General features: G+C 34.1%; 1 protein-coding gene across 1 annotated transcript in view; it reads right to left on the bottom strand.

Annotated features, from left to right (window-relative positions):
- The window catches only part of LOC136025102 (ER membrane protein complex subunit 10-like), a 49048-nt gene that overhangs the window by 13871 nt on the left and 7511 nt on the right, over positions 1 to 27666 (bottom strand). The window contains exons 2-4 of the mRNA XM_065700827.1: positions 22974 to 23147; positions 21575 to 21664; positions 10044 to 10216 (exon numbers count right to left, since the gene is read on the bottom strand). Coding sequence (XP_065556899.1) covers positions 10044 to 10216; positions 21575 to 21664; positions 22974 to 23147 — 437 coding nt within the window. The remainder of the gene's footprint in view (positions 1 to 10043; positions 10217 to 21574; positions 21665 to 22973; positions 23148 to 27666) is intronic.

The following is a 27666-nucleotide window of genomic DNA, read 5'->3' on the forward strand; positions in this document are numbered from 1 at the left end:
TTTTGAAATGAACATGTGTAAGCTTTCATTCAATCTGTTTAGTTTGTCGAAACCGTACTATAAACTGACGAATCAATAAATGATTTAAGTGTCGGTTTGAATTCTTTTAAAGGATACAGATTTACAAAGAAGAGAGTAAAGTTTACATGATTATTCATTGTAAATTCTGCTTATCTTAAGTTTGAATCATTACATAATTTTATGTCTGCTAGTTTCAATTTTTAATATAGCTCTATACTGTTAATTAAAACTCTATTTTGGAAAAAAACTCTTTTTAGTTAATTTCTATTCTTTTTAATTGAGATACTTTTAGTGCTGGTTCATTATTAGAATACTTTTTCAAGATTTTTCAGTTTTTTCTTCTTAAGAACTAAAATGTTTGAAAATAGTTTGACTTTTGGGTAAAATTTGAACATTCAGTCAAAATAACATTCGATCAACTGTAGTTTTCTGCCATAAAACTGAAAATTTCAAATCAATCCCACAAGTCGTTCCTGAAATATTGCTGATATCATGTTTTAATGTTTGGGTAGACATACTATCTTTTGATTTATCTCACTGCTTCACCGTGAATATATCTTAGGTTCCACTAGGGCTAATAGTACAAAAACTTTCAGCCATATTGGAGATACAAATTTTTGGCCCCTTCATCTCCTCCATTTATTCAAAGTCCCCTTTTACCCTTTCCCGCCAAAATTTTAAGTCGATCCCCCAAGCCGTTCTGAGATAGTGCAAATATCTCATTTTGATAATCTGGATGCATATAGTGCTTTGATTTAACACCGCACCCACCCCCAAGGTCGAAATTTGGGGTTCAGTCGAACCCCCCCCCCGTCACCGCTGAAAGCTCCAACTCTATCCTTCAAACCATTGGTTGTTTTGATAGCATAAGTACACAAAGCGCTTCCAAATTTATACCGTTACTTCACCTGAAATACATTCTAGGCCAAGGGGCTACAATAAAAAATGTTTTAAGCAAACTATAGGCAAAAAAATTTAGCCCCCACTCCTGCCCTCTTCAAGAAAAAAATATCAGGTTCTCTAGTATCACTCTCCCAAAACTCCCAGAAAATTTTGAATTGATCTCCCAAAGCTGTTCTCGAGACATCGCTGATACGTTTTTTTTTTTTTTTTGTCAAACAAAGTGCAAATACTAGTGTTTTTCAACCTACCTGGCTCCTTCGTCGTGCACAATTTCTAAGTTCCATTAAAAAATTGCTAGTAGTGAGGGTTCAATCTATTTAAGGGTGCCCTATCCCTTCGAATCCCGGTCCAGACACTTTTCTTAGAGACTTCTTCAAGACGAAGGTATATGTTATGTAATAGGAAATGTTTTCGAAGAGACACAGGTGCATGTTACATAATAGGAATTTTTCTAAACGATGCACATGTTGATTACCTACTAAATCTTCGATTATTTAAAACTCCTCGAGGGCCAGGAAAAAAACCTTCATGGCCCCCCATCAAATCAAAGTTTCTTAAATCGCTCAAAAACCCGCAAGGGCCAGGAACAAACCTCCAATGCCCCCTCAAGTAAGGATATGCCCCCAATTGTTCATCGAGGCTCAATATGCGTATAATTCTTCAATAATTCTAAATCAATTGACTATCAAAGAATTTTTCAAACAATAGCATTATCAAATTCTTTTGGCTGGAATTGTTGTTTTGCACCACAAAATGGCTCAAAACCCCGCTGTACTGTGGGACAGTCTTTTTGGCTAAAACATATGTGTATGTTAGCCATTTGTTTTGAGGGACTACCTGCACCTTTAAAAATGACTGCACTACCGTACAGCACTACCGTACAGCACTACCGTACAGCACTACTGCCTCTGAGACTTGAGGCTCAATATGCGTATGTTTTTCGATAATTCTAAACAATTGACTATCTCAGAATTTCCAAACAGTAACTTTTTGACCTTCTTATGGCTAAAATTCTTGTTTTGCACCACAAAATGGCTGAAAATGCGACTTTGCTGTAGGACAGTCTTTTTCGCTAAAATAAAAGTCTATGTTAGCCGTTTATTTTGTAGGACTACCTGCATCCTTAAAAATGACTGCTCTACCGTAAGGCATTGCTACCTCTGAAACTCGACTCTAAAAATGCGAATAGTTCTTCGATAATCCTAAATCAATTCTAAAATCAATATTCTAAAATCAAAAAAAAATCTCAGGACTTTTTCACAATAGCATTTTAGACTTCTTTTAGGCTAGAATTGTTGTTTGAACAACAAAATGGGGAACACCGCTTGGACTCCCTGCACCTTTACAAACGAATGCGTTATCATAGAGCATTACTGTTTCTGAAACTCAAGGCTCTATATGCGTATAGATTTTCGATATTTCTAAACCAATTAAATATCTCAGAATTTTCACAAAATAGATTTTTGACCTTCTTTTAGACTACCATTGTTGTTTTGCGCCACAAAACGGGTGAAAACGCCACTTTGCTACGGGAAATTCTTTTTGGCTAAAATAAATCTCTATCTTAACCGTTTGTTTCACAACACTACCTGCACCTTTAGAAACGAATGTCCCACCGTAAAGTATTACTGCCTCTGAAAAAGGAGGCTCAATGTGCGCATAGTTTTAGAGTTAATTTGAAGCTAGCATGCATGCAAATATATTTGAAACTTGTTGCATATTGTTTTTTTTTCTTCGTGAAACATGATACAAGTTGATTTTTGTTCGTGAAAAAATGTAACAGTTGGATTATTTTTTCAGGAAACTTAATACAACTCGATTTATGTCTTCGAGAAACTTGTAATATTTTTTTTCTCTTCATGATACTTAAACATTGAATTTTCTCGTCATAAAACCGGTTTTATTCGTGGAACTTGTTGCGTGCTGATTTTTGTTAGTGAAACGTAATCTATCTTGATGTTTTTCTTCGTGAAACTTATTGTGTGTTGATTTATTCTTTCGTGAAACTTGTTGGTTTTTGAACATGAACAAGCAACGTTGCATGTTGGTTTTTTCTTCGTGATAAATGATGCATGGTGATTTTTGTTCGTGGAACTTATTGCATGTGGATTATTTCTTCAAGAAAGTTAATGTATCTTGATTTATGTCTTCGAGAAACCTGTTATATTTTCATTTCTTTTTCAGAAAACTTGTTGCTCGTTGATTTTTCTCTTCGTGAAACTTGGAAATTGATTTTTCTCCTCGTGATACCGGTTTTGTTCGTGGAACTTGTTGCGAGCCGGTTTTTGTTCTTGAAACTCAATTTATCTTAATATCTTTCTTCGTAAAACTTGTCGCATGCTGATTTATTCTTTCGTGAAACTTAATTTATCATGATATTTTCCTTCATGAACCTTGTTGCTTGTTTCTTTTTTCTACGTGAAACATGATACACGCTGAGTTCTATTCGTGAAACTTGTTGCATGTGAATTGTTTCTTCAAGAAACTTAATGTATCTTGTTTTATGTCTTCGAGAAACATATTATATTTTTATTTCCTCTTCATGAAAATTGCTGCATGTTGAGAAGAAATGAAAGCATAAAAATTTTTTTGAAGATATAAATCCAGATACATGTAGTTCCCTGAAGAAATAATTCACATGCAACATATTTTCACGAACGAAAATCAACATGCATAATGTTTCGCGAAGAAAAAAATAATATGCAACAAGTTTCAAATAATGAGCATGCAACCAATTTCACGAGGAAAAAATCAACATACATTATGTTTCACGAAAAATAAATCAGCATGCGACAAGTTTCAAGAACAATAAAAAACCAAATGCAACATGCAACGAAGAAAAATAGCAAGACAAAATCAGCTTCATGAAAGAAAAAATCAGCGTACAACACGTTTCATGAAGAAAAACTAAAAGTAAAACAAGTTTCACGATGAAAAAATTACCATGCAATGGGTTTAAAGAAGAAAGAATCAACATACATGTTTCATGAGAAGTAAAAACCACGTGGAACTAGTTTAACGAAGAGAAAAAATAACGTAGAACAAATTTCACGAAGAATGAGAAAATTAGCAACATTTTCCAAGAAGAAAAAATCAACATAAAAAACTTTCATGAAGATGAAATAAAAACACAACAAGTTTCATTAAGAAAAATTAACTTACAATAAGTTTCACGAAGAAAAAAATCGACATACATTGGCATTGTTTTAAAATTCTGAGATAGTCAATTGATTCGAAAAACTATCCGCATATTGAGCCTTCTGTTTCAGAGGCAGTACTGCTTTACGGTGGGTCATTCGTTTCTAAAGATGTAGGTAGTCCTACAAAATAAACAGTTAGCACAGACATTTATTTAAGCCAAAAAGACTGTCCACGCCAAAGCGGCATTTTCATCCATTTTGTGATGCAAAACAAAAATACTAGTAAGAAAGGCCAAAAAGCTATTATATGACAATTGTGAGAGAGTTAATTAATTTAGAATTTTCTAAAAACTAAACGCATAATGAGTCTTGAGTTACACAGGCAGTAATGCTGTACAGTAGCGAATTCGTTTCTAAAGGTGCAGATAGTCCTAGAAAATAACAGTTAACACAGACATTTATTTTAGACAAAAATATTGTCCCACAACAAAGCGCTGTTTTCACCCATTTTGTGATGCAAAACCACAATTCTAACCAAAAGATGTCCAAAATGCCATAGTGTGAAAATTCTGAGATAGTCAATTGATTTAGAATTGTCGAAAACCTATACGAATATTGAGCTTCGAGTTTCAGAGGTAGTAATGCCGTACGGTAGCACATTTGTTTCTAAAGGTGCAAATAGGCCTGTAAAACAAACAGCTAACACAAACATTTATTTTTGGCAAAAAGACTAACAAAGCAAAGTGGCGATTTCGGGCCGTTTTGTGGTAAAAACAAGAATTCTAGCCAAAAGAAGGTCAAAAAGCTATGTGTGAAAATTCTTAGATCGTTAATTAATTTAAAATTATCGAAAATCCATACAAATATTGAACCTCGAGTTTCAGTGACAGACATTCCGTACGGTAACGTTTTCGTTTCTAAAGGTCCAGCTAGTTCTACAAAATTCTGAGATAATCCATTGATTAAAAATCATCAAAAAACTATACACATATCGCACCTTGAGTTTCAGAGGCAGTAATGCCGTACAGTAGAGCATTCGTTTAGAAGGTGTAGGCACTCCTACAAAATAAACAGCTAGCATAGACATTTATTTTAGCCTAAAAGACTCCCCCACAGCAAAGCGATGTTTTCAGCCCTTTTGTGGGGCAAAACAATAACTCTAGTCAAAAAAGGTCGAAAACGGTATTGTATGATAATTCTAAGACAGTCAATTGATTTTGAATTATCAAAACGCTATATGCATATTGAGCCGCGAGCTTCAGAGGCAGTAAAGCCGTACGGTGGCGCATTCGTTTTTAAAAGGTCAGGTAGTCGTACAAAACAAATGGCTAACAGAGACATTTATTTTAGCCGAAAATACTATCCCACAGAATAAACGCCTCCGTAATCTTACTTCAAGCGAAATATGCAAAATTCTTTATTTTCGCTTATAGGAGCTTTGTAAAACGCGAACTAAAGCGAAAATAATATTTTACCTCTAATAACAACCTCCTCCCTTTGGAATTGCTAGCTAGGGGAGGGCCAGCCACGTATTGTCACGGTGGCGCTAAATATGCATAGTCTTGGCTCAAAGATACGTAGTATTTTCGTTAAAACCCCTCAGAAATAACGGAATGCAAAAATTTGTCTCTTTTTCTTGAAGGTACGTCTAATAGAGCAATAGAAACGATGCATTTTCATTAACACCTCTCCGAAATCCCTCTTAATTATCTCTAATATCAACCCTTTCCTCTGGAATTGATTCATAGGGTTCCCACCTTTCTTTAATTTATCGTTCTTTTTGCTTACATTTTATCCTTTAAAAGCTGTTTCCACGTTTTTTTTCGTTTGATGTGTTTTAATTGCTTTTTCTGTGTTTTAACAGTGCTTGTAAAAATTTTTTTACTAATAAAGTTGTATGTACAATAACAGTTTGTATCTTTTAGATTTCTTGTTCCAGCATAAAATTTCAATGCGTAATCATTCACGCTATAAAATATCTACCGCCAATGCTATGTAACATCTGCTATGTAACTTAACTTGTTTAGGTCACGTCAGAAAATTAATAATGCTGTAACATGCAAGTATCTAACAGGAAAAATCAATAGTATTTTGATGCTTCTGCAATCTCGCGTGGAAAGGGTTGAAAACATGCGAACCACTTAATAGTTCTAGAAGGCGGGTAGGGAATTCCCTGAGCGTGAAATTGGATATCATGTAGGAAGTATTCCTCGAATCAAAATACTATGAATAGTTTGCTGGCCTTGATAGTTAAGGCCCTTGTGGGGAAATCTCTGGTTTGATATTCGAATCCTAAAGCGGAAAAATTTTTAGATTATAAAGATTCCTGAAAAAAAGTCACGAAAGAAAATGAAATCGCAAAAAAAAGCTTGAAATAAAAAAATCACCTTGAAGGAAAATGAAACCCCGAAGAAAAAAAAACACCCTGATTGAAGAAAAAATACAACTTGAAAGAAAAATGAAATCAGGAAGAAGAAAATCTCTTAAAGTATTATGCACCACCCATATGTATACCGTCATTACGTAGCACCACATGTATGTGCTACCACTGGTTCTTATTGTCATTCACAATAAATCTAGCAAATCACGTAAGATTACGTCACCCCCAATAAATCTATCAATTCACACAAGATTGCGTCACATCCCACGTGTTAATCGTCATTACATTGCACCCACGTGTGTCACCCTCAGTTACAACCGGGGATTGTCGCTTGACTAACGGATTCTAACAAGTACTATTACATAACAACCACAAGTAAACAAAACCTATTACGTAACAAGCACTTGCTGGGTGGAATTGCTCGCTATGGCCCCCAGTGGGTATGAATGCTAGGAGCCCGGTGGGATTGAATGCTAGAGACCCCAGTGAAATTGCTCGCTAGGGGCCTCCGGTGGAGTCGGAATTGGTTGCTAGGGCCCCAGTGGAATTACTCTCTAGGGACCCTGGTGGGATTGGATACTCGGGCCCCCCTTGGAATCCGATTCTAGGGCCCGGCGTCTTGAAGATTCCCCACTAGCGGGTCTTGAAGGTTTTTTTCGTGGTCCTCGTGGGTTTTTGAGTAATCAAAGAAAAAACACTCTTTATTATGTAACACCCAAAGAAAACATACCCTATTACATAAAATCCAAACCCCATTAAGTAACAACCAAAGAAATCCTGAGTTCGCGGGGCCCTGAAGGTTTTTCCCAACACTCTTTAGTATAAAAGAGTGTAAAAAACTCTTTAAAGTATAAAGTAAAAAACTCTTTTAGTATAAAAATGTTGGGTGATCAAAAATTAGGGGCATATCCTTACATTGAGGGGGCCCTGATGGTTTTTTCTTGGCCCTTGCGGGTTTTTAAACAATAAAAGAAACTATGATTTGGTGGGGAGCCATGAAAGTTTTTCTGGCCCTCCCGGGTTTTTAAATAATCAAAGAAACTATTAGGTAATTAACACGTGTGTCGCTTAGAATAATTCCCTATTATGTAACATGCATCTGCTCTCTTAGAAAATATTACCTATTACGTAATATGCACCTGCGTTTTGAAAATTTTTCTAAAAAGTGTCCGCACCGGAATTTGAAGGGATAGGGCATCTTTTAAATAGATTGAACTCTTACTACTATTGTTAGCCACCCCCACCCATACACCCCCTCAAGCCATTTGAAAATTGAGGTCTAATTTGCCCAAAAACTATCTGAAAGCTTCAACTGGATCGCCCCCAATCCATTTCCAGTAAATTAAAAATACCCTATTTTGGCAACCTGAGAACAAAAAGTGTCTTTTTATTTACTTTTCTACGTTGTCTTGAATAGGTGCTAAGTTCTACTGAAGCTTATAGTGCAAAACCGTTAAGTTGGATCGGTGAATTTGTTAAGATTTTCTTCCTAAGAGATATTTCTATTAAAAGGATTTTTGCATTATGTAAATTTTAGATAGGTTATTACGTTTTTCTTCATATGCGGTACTTTGATTGAAAGAATTTCTGTTTTTATAACGTTTGTTCTTGAATTTTACTACTCTAGTTTAAAGTTTGTCTTCATAATCATGATCACCATCATTTCTAATACAAAATCTATTTGTGGGCGGTAGGCAATTTCCTTAATTCTGAGCCCTTTCCCCTTGGGTCTCTCAAAAGAGAGTGTCCGTAATCAGGCTAAGAAAATAGCGTATGGTGATTCTTTTTTTTATTTACCTTAATATTAATAATTAACAAAAAACTTAAAACAAATACATCCCGTCCTAATACCAAAGCATGATATGGAGGAAGGATAATCAAATAAATTAACAAAAAGCAAAAAATAATAATTAACTTTAATTCAGAAGAGTTAAAGTTAATTATCATGTACCCTGCTATCACTAACTTAACACTCAACACTCAATTCCTACCTTAACACACATTAATCAAAATAAAATATTAATTTTAATGATTTAAAATCATTTTATTATATCGATTATGCACCCAATTAAATTGATCATAAAAATGATATTTACAAAATAATGCATTCTTCAACAGCCTTTTGAATACACTCAAAGCACTACTTTTAATATTATCATTTACCGAATTCCACAACTTAGCCCCTCTAAAAATAACAGAAAACCACGACCCAGATGTAACCAAACTAATTACATAAATGTTCTTCAGTCACCTTGTCCCATTGCTTTGTTCATTAGGAACGGCTTGGAAGTTCAATTTTAAACTACTAATGATGTTTACCGGTCAAGATTTTGCCTAAAAGCCGTTGGACTGCAAGTTGCACTTACCTTCTTAAACAAAATTCTATATCAGGTCCTTACAGTATTGTTTTTTGATAATTAAGACTGAGAGTCAGGAATAAGTTCAGTTTTGCAGTGTAAGCAAATTGAAATTACTGCATCATGAACTTATGTTGTTCTTTCAGAAATAAGGAAATTTATAGCTTTTATTTAAGCAAAGCTAATCTAAAGCATATTTCAAGAACAAGTAAAATCTGAACATATACGCATTATATTTGTCAGGTGATAGACCATAGGAAGGACAAAATACTTGGTCTGTTTCCTGACGTTATGGGTCGATATCTTTTTTTCAGAAATTTTCTCTTTACTTAGGTTCTCTTGATACTGACTAAATGCAAGTTAAAAACTGATTGGGAAACACCTATCTTGGGATTTTCAAATCTCGCTTGGTGCTTTAACATAACCCGTAAAAAGAATTAAAAGCTACTGACATCATAGATGGTGTAACGTTACCGAGTTGGACTAAAAAAAAGTAAATAAGGAACAAATTTATAACAGTAGTGCTATATAGAAGTATAATAATGAAAATTTTTAAGAGAAAGTGTTGGCAACATTACAGCCAAGCTGATAGTTGCCAGCTGGCATTTGATTTTTTTTTTTTTTTTTTTTTTTTTTAAGTTTCCAACTAATTTTGTGTTAGACATTTTCCGTAAAAATACAAATCGGTACTAGACAAAATTTACGCTTTTTTTATGAGCTGCATACTTTTTACATATGCATATCCAATTACGAGTATTATTTGTTCTTACTAGCTTACTGTCAAAAATTCAATCTGCCTTGCAGAGGAGACAACATATGAAGCAACATTTTGTTGGCAATGCAGCCAAAATCCATAAAACAAATTTTCAAATCTTTACAGAAATATTTCATTATTCATTTTTATTTTTGAGATTTTATATAATCCAAACACAAACATAAACAAAATACAACGAAGAAACATCGTAAGATTTTAAATCAGAAAAAATCGGTTTGCAGACCCGGCAGCTTAGAATGGTACACTGATAATCATGTAAACAGGACCGACAAGAACCTTGGTTGATCAGGCCCCCAGAAGATCCATGGACAACTTCTGTGATGAAAAACTTAAACTGATTTTCTGCTTGTCTTTTCCTGACCCTATGAGAGCCATTCCCTTGTCAACCATTCTCATCCGTTATGCGTAGAAAATTAGAAGCATTAGTTTTATTTAAAATTCAAGGAAATCAAAATCCTGGCACTTACTGTATTGAACTGTCTGAAAATGTGTGCTCAATTTTCGTCTTAAAATGGGCTAAGGTTCTCTCTTGAAATTCCGAACAAATGCATTCCTCAGCGTGAATCGTTATACCAACCACACTCGAAAGACTCCAGTGAACTTTCAACTTATGTGAGAGGTTGGAATCATAGAGCAGACACTATAAGAAAAATTATGCTCACTTTTAACTTATTCGTAAATGCAAATTCTACAACATAGAAACACTTAGAACCAAATCAAATGTTGTCTATATAGGTGTTCTGCAGTCTACATAGAATCAAATTGTCAAATAATGACAGAGAATATAAATCTTGCCAACAAAATCGCCTGAAACCAACACGGCTGCGCAAGCTCCTACTCCACTCTGACCAACTGAAATCTACACTCTATATCTCCATGAAGTTCCAAATTTTTTTAATTCCTTTCTTGTGACCTCTTACAACCCTAATCAGAGAAGAAATCCTCTTCATTTGGTTTCAGATGGATCGCAAAAAGCACAATCTAGCATATTGTTTATACATTTTTGACACTCCATGTGCATAGATGGATGCACCTCTTTTCTCGGAGGGCGACGGGTGTTTTACATGGGAGAAAACAGGTCTGAGTCTTAGGAGGGTGGCACTAAATAGAGTAAAGGGGGTACGGGTGGCAAAAGTAAGAAAAATTGTATTTTTGTGAATTTTTCTCCTTTGGGAAGACTGGACTTGGGATGTTCTTCTCTTCCCTTTTCGAGGGAGGAGGGTATTGAAAGTTTCACCTTTAAAAAGAAGAGGGATAAAGGATTAGATTAAAAATATTTCAAAATATTTTTCGACTTGAAACAGTTATACATGGTTTATTTTTATGAAACAAAGCATTAATCTTGGCAATCAGTAAAGACATTTGGAGCTTTTTAACAAATATTTAAAACATTATAAAGTAATGATACTCCACTAAAACTGGTTACTAAGTATCCTCTAATTCTATTCATAATATTCCTCGAGATTTCTCAGAGCTTAGTTCAGTTCTATGTAGATTCACTCTTTATACAATAGTGCAGGTGTTCTCCTTTAGAATTTTCCCAGAAACATGTTCAGAAAAATACAATCAAATTCGGAAACATTGGAAAGAAAAATGCCTTTAAGACTATATACCAACATATCCCTTTCGTGGTTGCCATAAGACATGGCACTTAAGACAATTATACTGGAAAAGCCCAAAGTACGTCTTTTCTTTTACAACTCTTTCTACAAGTGCATATAAACATGTAAATTACTTTTTCTTTTGTTACAATTGCATTTAAACTGAATGCAAAACTGCTACATCTCCCTTTCCCATGGTAAGTCTAATAGTGAATACTGAGTCGAGAAACCTAAACCAAATTCGGAACAAAAAAAATTCTATACTGTTATAAAAACATTATACGCTTAGTATATAAATTCAACAATAAGAAAAAACAAATAATGTGAAAATGACAGTCCACAGAAATTAAACGCACGAAAAAAAAAACAAAAATGGGAACGGCAATTTGCCACAAATCTAATTTCCCTTTCTCGTGTCAAATGAAGATACGCAAAGAAGTTCCCTTATTTATTTATTTATTAGTACATCAAACGGTAAGCAATAATGCTTGTCGCTATAGACACGAAACAAGAAATAAGCTAATTAGCAACATCTATAATATTAAAAGAAGATATACTAGAAAAAAAATTTATATCCAAAACTCAAAACTCATAAACTCAAACAAAACTCATACCCAAAAGATCCACTTATAACTAAACATCAAAAACTCCCAAATAGAAAGGTGTCTCCACTAAAGGACGTTTAAATATCTGCACATTCCCAGCTTCCACGACTGTAACGGGTAGACTATTCCAAGGTGAAACGACCCTACTAGAAAATGACCATTGCCCTGTTTTCTTATTTGATTTTGGAGTGTACAGTTTGTAATGGTGTTGGCAGGTTATGTGATAGTGACTGTATTTGAAAAATGAATCAAAAATCTAGGTCATCTATACCCTTAATAATGCCGAATACGTTGATATAATCACTACAACACCGTCTGAAATTTAATGACAGAATACCAAGCCTAGAGAGTCGCTCTTTAGGGAAGATGCTGAAGGTAAAGAATCATCCTTGACGCCTCATTTGTACTTTTTCTACGTGAAGCTCATCCATTACATTTAATAGAAACCAGATGGAACTGTTAATACTCGAGAAGTGGGCGAACAAGAGACATGTAAAGCAAAAGGAAATTAAAGATTGAATTTTCTGAAACTTGTCTTCGAAGACAAACAATAGACGGTAGTTCGCATTTCTCACGATTGCTGAAACATGCTTATCAAATTTTAAATGGGTACCAAGGTCTCGCACCATTTCTGCAGAAGGGTATTTGTACCAGACAAAAGATACGTGTAATTGGGAGGTATCCTACAACCATAATGTAATACAACACACTTAGAAGGATTTATAAATATGGAATTGGACTTACACCACTGAGTCTGGGATTCCAGGTTCTCTTGCATAAGTTGTACCTCTGTTAGATTTTTTATGGGTCAGTAGACTTTTACTTCGTCGGCAAACAACTTTAAAAATGAGTGATGGATAGAAGAGGGTCAATCATTCATAAATAAACAGAATATAACAGGTCCTAGGCAACTGTCCAGGGGCACCCCACTTATTACTTCAATTGGAGATGATATTGCCTCCCCAACAACTACCGTTGAGTACGCTTCTTTAGATAATCACCTATGAATGAAACTGTTCTTGGTCTTAGGTTATACATAGCACATTTACAAAGAAGTAAGGGCATCGAAACCTTATCAAAGGCCTTTGAAAAGTCAATATAAATACAATCAAATGGTGTACCTAGGTCTGCAAGCCCTGGAATTCAGCAATAACCTCAAGAAGTTGGGTGTTACAAGATCTTCGTTTTCAAAAACCATCTTGAGCAGGACTCCAAAGACTATTAACATCGAAAAACTTCTTAATTCACTCTACAGTCAATTTTTCCATCACTCGACAGAAAATAGATGTGATTGAAATTGGCCGATAATTTATAAAATCTGATTTGGAACCCTTTTTATGAAGGGGTTTTACTAAGGCATTCTTCCAGCCAGAGGGACACAACCCATGTGCAAGAGACAAATTAAATGTGAAAGTAAGTGGCCCTGTAATTTCCCCACCTATTTTTTTTTAATCATTTCATTTGGAAATCCGTCTACATCTGGTGATTTTGATGTGTTTATTTTTTCAAGAATATTGAACACCTCAGTTATTGAAAAATCCGAATCATTAAAGGGTGGAGTAGTTTCAGTTGGCGCTATCGGTATTTCAAAATATGAGGGTATTGGTTTTGGCTTAACAAAAACAGAAGCAAAAGTCTCATTATAAATGTGGGCCTTTTCAAAATCATTATCAATTGGTAATTGTGTAATTGGATGTGTGAATGTTGATATTGATATAGAGGGTGCCAGATTTGGTTTAATTCTATTTAAATACTTCCAAAAAATTTTGGTGATGTAGTACCATATTGAATAATACACGTCTCCTGCTCTTGGCTCTAAGAAGCTTAGAAACCCTATTCCCTCTCTCTGAACATTAGTATTCATATAAATTTCAAGAACAACGTTCAAAATATCCTCTACAGATTAGTAATAACAAGGTCTAAAATAGATGGCGCAGAATCCTTTCTTGCTCGAGTTGGCATATCAATATGCTGGTACAAGTAAAGGTCGTCCACTCTATCTTAAAACTGCGATTCGTAAGACAGACTTGGCTGAATTGTACTATGGACACACCAATCTATGCACGGTAAGCTAAAGTCACCCAAAATAAGTAATTTGGAACAACACTTTGCAAGACGAGAAAGGTACACAATAATATTAGCATTGTTAATAGGGCTTGTAAGACTGGATGTTGGACTCCGATAAAAACAGAAATACGCATAAAGCTACTTTGAGAAGGAAATTTGATATCAATCCAAACCCATTCTGATACTGAATCTACTAATGTATCAATTACCGCAGAAAACTTTATAGATTCATGAATGTAAACACAGAGCCACCTTTTAGGTGATTTGTTAAACACTAAACTTAACTTATACACTAAACTTATAACGTTGTAACTGCTGAGAAAAAATAGATGGATCAGTGAAATGTTTCGGTAAAACTTCCGTAACAGCGACTACGTGTGGCTTCCGTTCATTATCTAACTCATATTATAATTATATACTAAAGTTTTCTATATTCTTTTTAAAGTTTAATAGTAAACTCACTTCGGAGACATAATAAGATTGAGTTGCTCTTAAGTATAAAATAAATAAATGACAAGTAGTAGCATAAGCCTTCGTTACGGGTCCTGCAGAAAAACAAAATATTTGACAGTTTTTAAGCAGCTAATAATTGATAAAACGTTTTTGTTCAGTGCAAGCACATATGGTAGTGCAAGAAAATAGTCACCAAGAAGCATAACAAATGCTGAAAACTAAGATAACGATGCCAATGTAATCGTAATTATCTTGAGTTTGTTTGTGTTTAGTTACTACTTTAGGTTACGACTTCTTCAACTCCAAAATATCCCAATCAATGTTCTTCATATTTGATCAATAATTTAGTATTCAAAAACTGAATCTCTTTTGCATCTCCCTGGTTATAAAATGGTATGCTTGAATCGATGTAAGACGGCTAAAGGTGCCCTTGTCGTCTATATTTCTGAATATCTTGCGTACTCTATAAGATGTGACACGTCGAAAACTTAGGCTGTGTGACATGTGGTCATCCTTCCCTTTGGATTTCGTTTCAGCTATGTTTGCTCATGTAAAATTACCTTCTGCATCTATTCCAACTCGTATAACTGACAAAACTGCTTCTTTGCTTGATAATAATATTGTTTCATTGTTAGCCTTGGTGCAAAATTCAATACAGATGACTGATATTTCCGATGGATATTAAATATGCTAAAATCTCTGATAGAGATTTTAAATATGCGCTACTCTTCTACCTAACTGACTATTTTGAGAATTTTTGAGGGGTGAAAGTGGATTCTGCTTTTTTTCAGATCTTTGTCGGTATATTTTTCTTCTCTGATTGCTCCTTACCAAGAAGCTTTATGGGGGAGATTATGTTGAAATTATTTTTGTTGTAAACCTATTGCTGAATAAACGAACTCTAAACTTTAGAGGATGGTTACAGAGACACATATTAGTCTTTTTATGCAAAAATCTTTCAAAAATATGAATAAACAATTAAGTTTTGAGACTTAAACTATATTACGTTTTCTATAAATATCGTTGGATGTTTTTAAGATAAACAAAAATTTCCGAATATTTTTACTTAAGCTCTTCTCCTTGTGTTTATTTCATAAAGATTGGCATAGAAGAATTGACAAAAGATATGTTTATTTAAGCAAGCCTTCGAGGTCACATACAAAGAACAAGAGAAGAGCTTTGAATAATAAGAAATAATGAAATAAATATGCAAGAATGGGGTATAATTGTTTTTCATCTTTTGTACAAAAAAGAAGAAACAGCAAGAAGAACAATTGTGCCGGAGACACGATGATGAGAATATAAAAAGAAAAAACGTCACTAAGTATACAAAAAAAAAGAGAAACTTGATAAGCCAACTCTTTCTCCTGTCGAGCAAATCTGTAAGAATACAGAGTCGAATCAGTCATGAAAAACGTTCACACAAAACTTTTCGGTCCCAAATACTACTTTGGCCATAATTTGGTCGACTAAGATTAATATTATTTCGAAATCGAGCAAAATTTTCCTTGAAAAGACCACAAATTCCAGCGACTCTGGGTAACTCTACAAGGCATTTTGCAGTTCTAAAAACAATCACAGGCATAATTGAGGTAGTTTCTATTTAAACAAAACCAAATTAAGAATTTATACGAAAAACTATTTCAAAAGCTGTTTTTAATTATATAGATGTGTTGCCGAAAGTCTGAAGTTAGGCTATTTCATTCCAGTCTTAAGACAAAAAGTTAGACAGATGCTTTTGACCAGTTTATGTTGTCATTTTTATTCTGTTAAACATAAACCACATAGGGTCACAGGTATTGCAAATTTACACTCATGGCAAAATACAATTCTGACGAATATTCAGTTTCTGATGTAATAATTTTGGTACTTCAAATATGAATATTGCAGCTTTCTAGACTACGAATATTTTGTGCACCAAGTGGAAAAAATTGTTGGAATAATGGATCTCCAACAGTTAAAGGTAAACATGCTGCAAGTCTACGGGGATGTCCCATCCCTATTGTTCCTCTACCATTCAAGGCAAATGGTTCAAAATATGCTAGCTGCTGCAATTGGGCTGTTTGACACGCTTCTGGTCTACACGAATGAATATGCGTATATCTGGTCACAGGGCAGAGAAGCAATATCATTTTGTACGTTTTCAACAAATTCTATCTGCATAGACATATAGATAGATGGCATCGATACTGGCCATTTCTATTGAACGTCAAGTTTCTGGTCGCTTTTGGTATCATCGCCACTGCATTTTGTATATAGTGGCATCTGTAAGCAAATTTTGTAGATCTCATTTATTTCAGTACATATTTGAAAACTTAAAAAGTTTTCAATCCTGGTTAAAAAGGCATCAAGCCTGGCTATTTCTATTGAACGTCAAGTTTCTGGCCGTTTTTATTATTATCACCTCTGCATTTGGTATATACTGGCATCTATAAGCAAATTTTATAGATCTCATTTATTTCAGTACGAATTTGAAAACTTAAAAAAGCTTATCGAACGCATGCTTTTTTTCAATCTAAAAAAAGTGTAAAACAACGAAATAAGTGAAGACAAAGGTTCTCCCTATGAAAAATATGTTAACTATGATTATTCTGTATCATAGTAATAACTAAGTATTCTTAGTAAGTAATAATTACAATTACAATAACATAGTAAGATTTTTTTCTTAAAATGTTTCCTAATGTTTAGCTAGAATCCTAAGCTTCAAATACTAAACAAACAACTGGTCACAATTCCATCTAATGTATCTTCATCTAATGTAATTAAAATGGGATATTTCAACCCAAACCTAATAGATCTAACCAGCTCAGCCTCTTTACTTTGTCTCTTAACTAATTTTGCTCCATGTAGTTTATTAAAGTATGTAGCCTGACTTGTACTTCACCTTTCATCAACTTTATTTTGATTCACAAAACCTTTTGGGCTCTCAGTTCAGCTCAGGATTCTCATCTAGCGACTGATACCTTCAATCATTTCTCCTCCTATTCCAGTTTCAATTTTAAAATATCAAAACCAGGACAATTCAGTTCCTTTTTCAATCTATTTAGATTTGGGGAGACTTAAGAAACACTCCTAAGGACAGAGTTAGCAGAAAACTCATGGGGATGCTTTACAAATGAATCTAATTTTCGTTCTGTATTTAATTCCTTTTATGACTCTACAAAGAATGTTAATCATGAGGTAAGTAGTGTCTCTCCTAACAATCTTATATGAAGAAGGACAACTATTTTAAACCAAGACGTGGCCCCTGTTCTTCTCGAAAGTTGGAAAACAAAGATAACCTTAGAAGGGTTAGGAATCCTTTACAACTTCAGCAAGTACTGTTTGACTTCGGTGTTTCAGATGTTTAAATAAGCACTTTCAACTCCTGGTGTTGCAAGGCTAACTTTCTATATTTTTGAAAAAAGTATTCTTAGCCTTTGAAAAATTCTTCGTTAAACCTGGCAGGCATTAAATCCTGTCCATAGGCCTTCTTTACAGATTCCTTCTGTCACTTCTGGTCCCATCTAGCCCATGTTCACTGCATAGCATTCAAGTTTCTATCTTCAGGATAGGCACGGAGGGGGTGCCCGCTGTCTCCAACTACTTTTCAAATAGTATCTATTCATTGCCTCAGCTAAGTCCAGCCTTCTCAGCCAATTTCATTTTTCACTATTGTTTTTTTTTTCAATAGTGACCCCCTCATATAATGTCTGTGAATTATCGGCAAGGTTTCCGGTTGCAAATTTTTAATTAAATAAGATTTTTTTCTTCCTCAGCTGCCTAGTCTGGGTAAAACCATTTATTGACTATCTGGGCATTTTTGTTGGTAAACTGTCTGAGCTTGTGACAAGCCTAGACAGTCAAACCCAAGACACAAACACAGACAGTCAACTAAATATTGGTCAACCAGAATTTCATTCATTTTTTGTTAGCCCAACTGTCTTAGCTTAAAATTGGGTTATAAGCTGGTCTAACATTCTAGGCAGACAGGATGCCCCTTTAGGCTTTGGACGCTTACTCCCCTTGCAATTCCAGTCAACTTGTTGGTCAACAAACATTAAATTAAGTTTTTATTAGTGCAAATGTCTAAGATTTATAAATTAAATCAATCGCCTTGCCTGATACTCATTGGAAATGGGCCCAATTTGACTTTGAACGCTTATTTGCCTGTCATTCCACGCAAATTAATGGTCTTGTATAAGTTCTACATTCTTGGTTCCACTTCCCTAAGAGCATAGGTAGACGTTTACCTCTGTTTACCTCTCATTCCAGGCAATCTAATAGTCCTATGTCAATTTAAATTCTTAGTCAACAAAAGATAACAAACCAGTATTTGGTCCAATAAAAGAGGGCATACTTGCTACCGCCGTTTACCCATGCCATTTAACCATACACTTGGTAAACTATAGGTACTATGACTATCTCAGCTCTATGACTATCCACCTTAGCTCTACTGCCCTAGGAATGATACATGGACGGATAATAGATCGACATATCTATAAACAAAACAAACCAACATCATTTTTATACAGTCCTAATAAGGGATGTTTAATGCCAGAATTGCCTCCCACTCAATTGGACTATCTGTATTGACTTTTTCTACAATTAGCCATGACTTGACGCCCACAACTATTCGATTTTAATTCAAAAATCAACGAAGGGTTGAATTTATTTCTTGACGCCTTCCTATTTTACCCTGCAAAAGAGGGATGTTTTGCCCGGCAGAGAGAGAAGAGAGAGAGAGAGAGAGAGAGAGAGAGAGAGAGAGAGAGAAAGAGAAAGAGAGAAAGAGAGAAATGTATGAGATAAAGAAATGGCAAGGTCTTCCTTTGCCTAAAATTATTATTCTGAAGCTTAAATCTTGTGAAACTGTTTACTTTTACCAGACAATAGCCGGGCTTTTTTATTGCTAGAGACCATCAAAGCCACATCAGTTTCTGCTCTTTTTGCTGTTTTAGTACTACAGCCTCATCACAGATTTGGTCAATTTGGAATATTTTGTAAATAAAAACAAATAGTAAGGTCTCAGTTGGCCAGTCAGTTGGGCTTGCTAAACAACTTTCTATAGAAGAAAATTACTGTATACAGTTTGTATAGAAAAAAAATATTTGCAAATACTTAGAATAAAAGCAAAACAGAAAAGAAAATGAAATGATTTTTTGAAGCTTGAGTTGTTAAGGATACAATTTAATCTTATGGGTGATCAAATATTGTGGTTTTTCATCACCTGCTTTACCCAGCAAAAGAGCCTTGAAGGAGAGGACATCAAAAAAAGCTTTTTTTTAATGTAACAAAAAATAAGTGACTACTTGAATTGATAATTTTCATGAGAATAGGCCAATATGTACATGGACGAATAATGACACCAACTAATTTATCAATACTGACGATCGCCCTTTGACGTTAAGAAAGAAATATTGGAAACGCTATTGAACATAGATAACACGAGAAATGAACTAAATAACGACGAAGATACCATGGCTTTCCATAATGCAAACAACAAAATAATTATGTATTATTCCAGTTCCAAAAATTGTAGGGAGGTATATGGACTAACAACAAGTCCTTTCACCTCTTTGACATCTTCTTCAGAAAATTATCCACTGCAAGCACTATTCTCCAGTCAGCAAACAATGAGTACATGCAATTATGTACAATCCTGTCCCCGATATTATTCTACGATAGTAAAAAAATTTCAAATAAATATTTCGGCTCTATATCTAAGAGCCGTCATCAGAAACTTAAATTAAAATAAGTGACTATTAAAGTCAAAATTTCAAAATAGACCAAGCTAGAATCATTATTCTACGATAATAAAACATTTTGAAATAAATATTTCGGCTCTATATCTTAAAGCCGTCATCAGAAAAGGACAGGTAAATATAAAGTAAGACTTAAATTAAAATAAGTGACTATTAAAGTCAAAATTTTAAAATAGAACTAGTTAGAATCATCAATTCAAGGAAGTTCAACCAGGAATAAAGAAAAAACATGAAACAAGACAATTCGAAACAAATCAGGGGTGTGTTTTTATTGTGATTTATGATTTTTGGCAGCTAACCAATAATATGTAATTTGTTAAATAACATCTATTCTTCTTCATTTATAGCCTTAGCAACAAATTTCCAGGCAATTTCAGTTTAACAAAGTGGTCTATTTCCAATGTAAACTACAAACCACTCTAGGCTCATCAAATTTTACAACTGTTCTCCAGCGCCATCTAGTCAGTTATTTTTTAGTATCTAGCAACATTATCTTTGCTACTACTGGCATCTCTTTGCAGCATCAAGTCTTCTGAAACCAATAGAGTTGCATACGCTTTTCCTCTACCTAAATCCTATTCTAAGCTTTACTCTTTACTTCCTCATATGAAGCTCCTAAGGTTGCTGTCCAGTTCTCTTCAGTTTTGGATAGTCATGCCAATACTTAATTTTGCAGTCCTCGCTTATACACTATGGACTAAGTTAATTATAGTTTAAATTTTAATTTCAATTAAATTTTCAAATTTTAACTCAGGGTAAAGAGTTACAAGTAATCGGTAAATAAGTAAAAACTTTTAGGAATATATATTGCAACGCATCAAAATTCGGTACAATAATATGTAAAATGCTTTTTTTAACTCCTACTCGAAAAGTCAAGGCTAAAAGGAAACAGCAAAACTACAAACTGTTAACTCCAATTCCTAAAAAAACACTATAGATCTGAAAGGGTTGCAGATATCAGTAGCCTACCACTCACCCAAACGAGCATGGAAAATAGATAAGAGAGGAAAATCAGGTTTGTGTCCAAGAAAAAAAAGTAAACAACATTTACAGTTACCCAGCAAAACTCATCTGGCTAACTCCTTAAACACAAAATAAAAATATGATATCTTTTTATATTTACTTAATACAAGGCTGAAGATAAAAGGCTCACTTTAGCCAAAATAGGACAATGGGCATTTAGATTGTTTGCACATTTTAACCATTTCTTCTACTTTGGCTTTTTCAATTCTACTTTACTTCACTCTTTAATTTTATATCTTAATTTAAAATTAAAGTCAACTTAAGCATGGTTGAACAATTCTAATTGTGTTGAATAACACTGCACTGTTGCTGGTACAGCTAGTTTTGACTCCTATTAATCCAGTGCTAAAGTGTCTGGGATTCCCATTTAAACTGATTTTGGTCCGGTTTTTAAATACCTGAGATCTCTTATAGACACCCAGATTGCTTATATCGCAACACCAAAGTTATTTGATATGCTACCAAATTGGATATACACACTACCATTGAACATAGACTAACTTACAATTGGTAAAGATGTCCGAAATGGGCCAAATTCCTTGTCTCCAACTATAGCTCTTGCTTCCAAATAATACGTTCCGTCCTCATAGTTATCCTGAAAAATTACACACTAACATCATGCATTAGGCTACTTATCTTACACTTTTGAAAGATGGATTGCAATGAAGTTATTTTTAGGAGATTTACATCCTACAAGTGGGCTGTGTATAAAATTCTCCTTGGTAAGTAACATACTTCGGTTAAGCCAATCATGTAAACAGCGAGGGCTGTTTTAAAAAAGCTTTTAAAAATATTTTTAGTTTTAATTTTCACTTTTTAGTGTATATATATAAATATATATATTCTTTTCTGGTGATGTGCTGAAGACGGCCCTTGGACATAGGACCAAAATATTCATTGAATTGGATTCCACTGTCTTGAAAAAATTCCCTATTGTTTCAAAGTTGTGTTTGTTTATGCCAATCACATTTAATTTGAGCATGGCTAGTGGATCAGGCAAGGACGCAGAATGATGATTTTTGGACCCCCCACCATGGAAAACAAAAACTTGGAAAAAAACAGCTACCCAACATCAGCTCCTCTGTGTGTCCCAGACATAGATCCATAGCATACTCAAAACATACCTTCCACGAGCTTTTCAATGGAACATACTCTTTTTACCTGAATAAATAAAAATTATGACCAAATATTTATTTTCAATCATCCAATTTATTCTCTCATAATCTAGAATAAGTTCTAAAAAAGAATTTGAGCCTTAAAAAAGAAATTATGTGTAAAGTTTCATTTTGTGATGATTCCTTACCATAAAAGTAGCATTTTGTACCAACAGATAACATCTATTAATTAGGAGTTTTTAGCCTTCTAGAAATGTCAATAGACTAAATATAAATTATTTTCAAAATTTCACAACTTTAGGATATGTCTTTCATGATAGATAAAAAATTGTCAAATTACAAAGAGATTAAAAAAAGCATGGAATTTTTTTTATGGTACATTATATCAAGAAAATGAATAAATCTATCAAGATTCGTGAGAATCTGTGGCCTTGGGTGTCAAACCGCTTTTTCTTATTGATCTTATATGAAATAATTGTTTCAAGTCCTGGAAACGACTAACTTCGTGCAAATTTTGAAAACTTGTGCAAGAGGAAAACAATTTCAGAAATTAACCTATAAGATCCGAATAAAGATCCAAGAAAATATTTTTCAGTTCCTAGTTATACCCTTTCTAAGGTTATAACTGGTATGGCTTCAAGGATTCTAGGATAACGTATCATGACTTAATAAATTGAAAAATAAGAATAAAACGATTTAGTTAAGAATTTGCTCAAATTTTGGGCACAGAAAAATATCAGCTGGGCTCTAAGCCCAGCTTGATATTTTTATTTTTTTTTTTTTACAAACCTTAATCTGCTTCAACTCTTCTTCTCTTATGGGTTTTTGAGTTGGTACGAAATGGTTTCCTTTCACGTTTTTTACAGTAATATTTTCTCTCGGACTAAAAACATCAGCTGTCTTCCCAAACGAATGATTTAAAACGATGACTACTGACGTATCATAATTTTGGTCAAAGTCCGCCTGAAAGATGAGAAAAATAAAAGTTTTCCATAAAAAATATCAATAATGTGCATTGGATAAAAAAAATTTGAGTCAACAGTGTTTCTATTTAATACTGTGCTATACTGGTTCTTTTGCAAGCAACAATTTAAATACTGGTTCTTTTGCAAGCAACCATCACAATTGAAGATAAGATAGAATTAAACAAAATATTTTGGGGATTGGATAGATATCATTAGCACAATTTCTTTTTTTTGGGGGGGGTCTGTTTAATTAACGAATAGAAAATAAAGCAAAACGGAAGCATTTCATTATTTAGTGCTGAAAAATTTATTCATTTATTTGGTAAGAGTAATTTTTAATTTGGTTTAAATAAGACCAAGTCAGGGAATGGGTTTCTTTGAGTGGACCACTCGAAGATTTCAAAACACTTTTATTTTTCAAAAATCATCAAGAACTATATGTATCCACACACACTTGCGATACTTAAGACGACAGGGATAACCATCCTTCCTGAATTTTAAGACAACTGTTGGAGAGGAATCGCAAGTGTAGGGAAATCTCCAAAAGACCGGTCAAGTCAACCTTTGGAGAATTAGGAGAAATAAAGGCACAAAAACAGAACTGGTTTGTATCTACAGTGAACATACATCTCGTATAAAATAGGAGGTAGCCAGGGATCAATAGCGACTGGTACAAAAGAAGTTTCCAAATTTCTAGCTTTAAGAATAGAAAACAAGATTTTGTTAACTGTTCTGAAAATTCTACATCTTTGAAGAGGAATTGTTTGACTCACTTTGGTAACTCTACATAAGCCTAGGATATAAACAAATTATATTTGGAGTCAGTTCAAATTAAAGGAAAAGATTGTTGATACAACAAGCAGGCACAGCATAATTCTGCATAAAAAACAACTGCATTACTGGAGAAAAATTAACTCCGAGAACACCATCTTTTTAGAGTGGTTCAGTAATTGGTCTATGGTTTTCCGAACTATCACAATCACGAAAATGAACTTTGACTCCCTGGTACATTATTGACATTTGACTATATTCTATGGTTATTAGTTTCTAAGCCTGAAATTCAAAAAAAGCAAACAAATTACAGTCAACTGTTGCATCAGAATTATGTCTAATAGCAACTAGGTAATGTGGCAACTTAAAAGTCTTCCAATTATTATCAGCAGTGTAAAAAAAAAAGACAAAAAAGAATCGCAGACGCTCTTGTGATTATTTCAAAACCAAGACGTCAAGGTATAACCAGGATTGAAATTGGAATCAGGGAACATTTTAAAATCATCACATTGCTACAAAATAGATGTTTATTTCTTTTAGATGAATTAACTTTTGGTTTTACTTTTTGTATTTTGAGAAGAGTCAGAAAGAGAGAAAAATTTTTAATTGGTGCTAAGAAAAGGAAAATAAAATCAGCAACAAGAATCTAAAAGTAAAATTTCAGAGCTTGTCCAGTTTTTTTTTTTTTTTTTTTTACCATCAAACTACCCAAACCCAGGCCAAGTGGAATTGATGAAAAAGACAAAATATCAGACTTGAAATTGATTGTGATAGTGACAATAAACCTCATTTAAACAGTTCATTCAGCATAATCATAAAAAACAAATAAACAACTGCAACATGAACAAGAAGAACTACTGATAGGAACTGAATATGCACACTAGTAAAAAAAAACATACTTGGACCAGGAAATTCAGTTCAATTTGGACCAATTGCAGTTGTGAACAATCTTAAAATTGAATGATTTTAACAGGCCCTTCCAGTCCAAACTGTAAAAATTTCAGATAGATATTCCATTCTATAAAACCAAGCAAACAGGACAAACAAGGTAAAAAGTGATTAATGTTAAGTGAGCCAAAGGTTCCCATTTCCAAGTGATCTTTAAGCGTGGGATATTGTTCTTTGAAAACTACAATAGGCCAACCTTGTAAAAGGTTTTAACACTGTTACTCTTGTAATCTAGATATAAACTATTGTTTATATGTTGGGTTTTTAGCCAAATGGCTGAGGCCCAAAACTGGTGTGAAGGCAATATTGATATTAATTTTTTTTCCATTATTACATATTGAAAAACTAAGGTTCCTGAAAGTGGCAATGTTCATTTACAATCTTATTTCGCGTATAATTTCGTATAATAATTTGGTATAAAAATATTTCTGAAATAAAAAGTTCAGAGAATATGGAAAACTTGCATTCAGAAAACGTATGTGTTTTTTTTTTAAAGATTATCCACATGACAAGAACTTAACACTGCTGTTGAAGAAGACAGCTCTGCAAAGAATCTAACTTTGACAGCTCTGCAAAGAATCTAAAATGTTATGAACTGAAAAAGAAAAATGTTCAAATATGAGACCTAATAGAAAGAGTATTAGCAATTGGAAATAATCTGAAATGTTTTGAATGTATTTTTGCAGTCCCTCGAAACTAAGATTTTACCGTATATAAATACAGTTTCATATGCGCAACAGAGGCCAACTGTAGACCTTGGCAGAGCATGGCAGTTTGTAAGCCATGGTTGTGATGAGTTAAAAGTTTTAAGAGAGGACTTTACCAGCTTTCTTGCTGATTCTAAACATTTGGCTTAATCATGGGACATAACTTGTAACATGGAGAATAAGCATAAGTGAGTTGTCAGACACTTCTGTGATGAGTTATCAGTTGATTAAAGAATAGACAATCCATTAAAATCATTTGAAGTAAAAATTGTCAATGCAACAAGAAAAATTGATGTACTGCATAATATGAACATATTCTGATTAATGATAAAATAGTTCTAAAGGAACTTATGAACCTCAAAATGAATAAATCTACTATTTCAGACTACATTCATCCTTGTATCCTCCATGAATGTCAAACAGCCTTGTCTCAACCTCTTTCCTTAGTGTTCAAGTTATCATTAAATCTTTCCAGACTACTACTGGAATAGAAAACAACCCATATCATTCAAATATTTAAGAAAGGTAAAAAGGAACTTGCTGAAAATTACTGACCTATTAGCATAACATCAGCAGTTGTTAAGGTTCTTGAAAGAATAATCCATTCTGCAGTTATTAGATGACTTGCAGCAAATAATCTCTTACACAGCTCATGGCATGGTTTTCACTCTGGAATATCTGATAACACCTGTTTCCTTGAATCATATGACCATATCACTAAGTTACTTTATACAGGGGTGCCTACTGAAATGATTCTGCTTGGCTTTTCTAAAGGTTTTGACAAAGTTTTTCACAAGTGACTTGCAATCAAATTATGTGCTGTCAAGCTTTAAAAGAAGTCCCTGCTCTGGATCCTTGATTTTTTTTTTTTTTTTTTTTTTTTTTTTTTTATGCAATCTCAATGTGTTCAGTTATTTCATGATTCTGGTAGCCATACTCTTTCTTCATCCAAGCATGTTTTGAGTAGAGTTCCTCAGGGAAGTGTTTTGGACCCTACACTTTTTAATATATCCATGAACAATACCCCATCCACTATCAGCAGCAAAATAATGCTATATGCTGATGACCTAAAGCTCATTGGACCAGCCTTGTCCTGTGAAGATCACGTCCTTCTACAACATAATATTGGACTGCTTGATCAATGGGCTGAAGCCTGGCTTCTTAAATTTAATGTTGTCAAGTGTCATGTCATCCACTTTGGCAAAATGAACCCTTGTTGCTCTTATTTCTATCAGGATACCCACTTACCTCTGTAAATACTGAGCAAGATCTTGGAATCACTAAAATTCAACACTCATGCTAAGAAATCTGCTGGTGGTGCTAGTTCAATCATGGGGCTGATTTAGCACACTCTTTTCACTTGTTCCCCTAAAGTCATCAGTCTTCTGTACACAGGATTCATGTGTCCTAAACTTTAAGTCAGAATGTCTCTAGCCTCTCCTTATTTTAAAAAGACACAAAATTGTTGGAAGATGTGCCACTAAAGTGATCTCCAGCACGTGGGAACTTTCTTACCTAGCAAGACTAGAAAAGCTGAAACTCCCAACTCTTGTATACAGAAGGAATAGAGGTGATGCCATTTTAACCTATAAGTTAATGAGGGCTAATACACTCCCAGCAATATTACCCACTGTTGGTCCTAACTCAAGAATTAGAGGTCATCAGATGAAACTTGTTAAGCAGCCTATCCTATCCAAACTCCACACCCAATTCTTTTCCTCAAAAATGTCAATGGTTGGAATTAAACTCTCTGAAGAAACTGTAACTGCTGAATCTGTGTACATCTTCAAAAAATACTGGATGATGAGTGGTCCTCCAGGGAGAGTAAACTCAAACTGGGGTGCCGTGGATCAGCATTGGTGCACCTTGTCACTAAAGAATCCTGAATACAACTCAAATTGTCAACTCTGGAGTACAAGGAGAAATCCTTAGATTGCTCCAAGCTGCAATTTAAGGTAGCACCATGGGCGTCTATAGGCTGAATTTTAGGGGGGGGGCTTACCTGGTCTAGTCAACACTTCCAATGCTGTATAATAGAAATCTTAAAACAAAAATATAAAAATATAAGGCAGTGTAATCCAGCCTGGGAGG

This window comes from Artemia franciscana, chromosome 3 (genome assembly GCF_032884065.1).
Source record: "Artemia franciscana chromosome 3, ASM3288406v1, whole genome shotgun sequence".
Lineage (NCBI taxonomy): Eukaryota > Metazoa > Arthropoda > Branchiopoda > Anostraca > Artemiidae > Artemia > Artemia franciscana.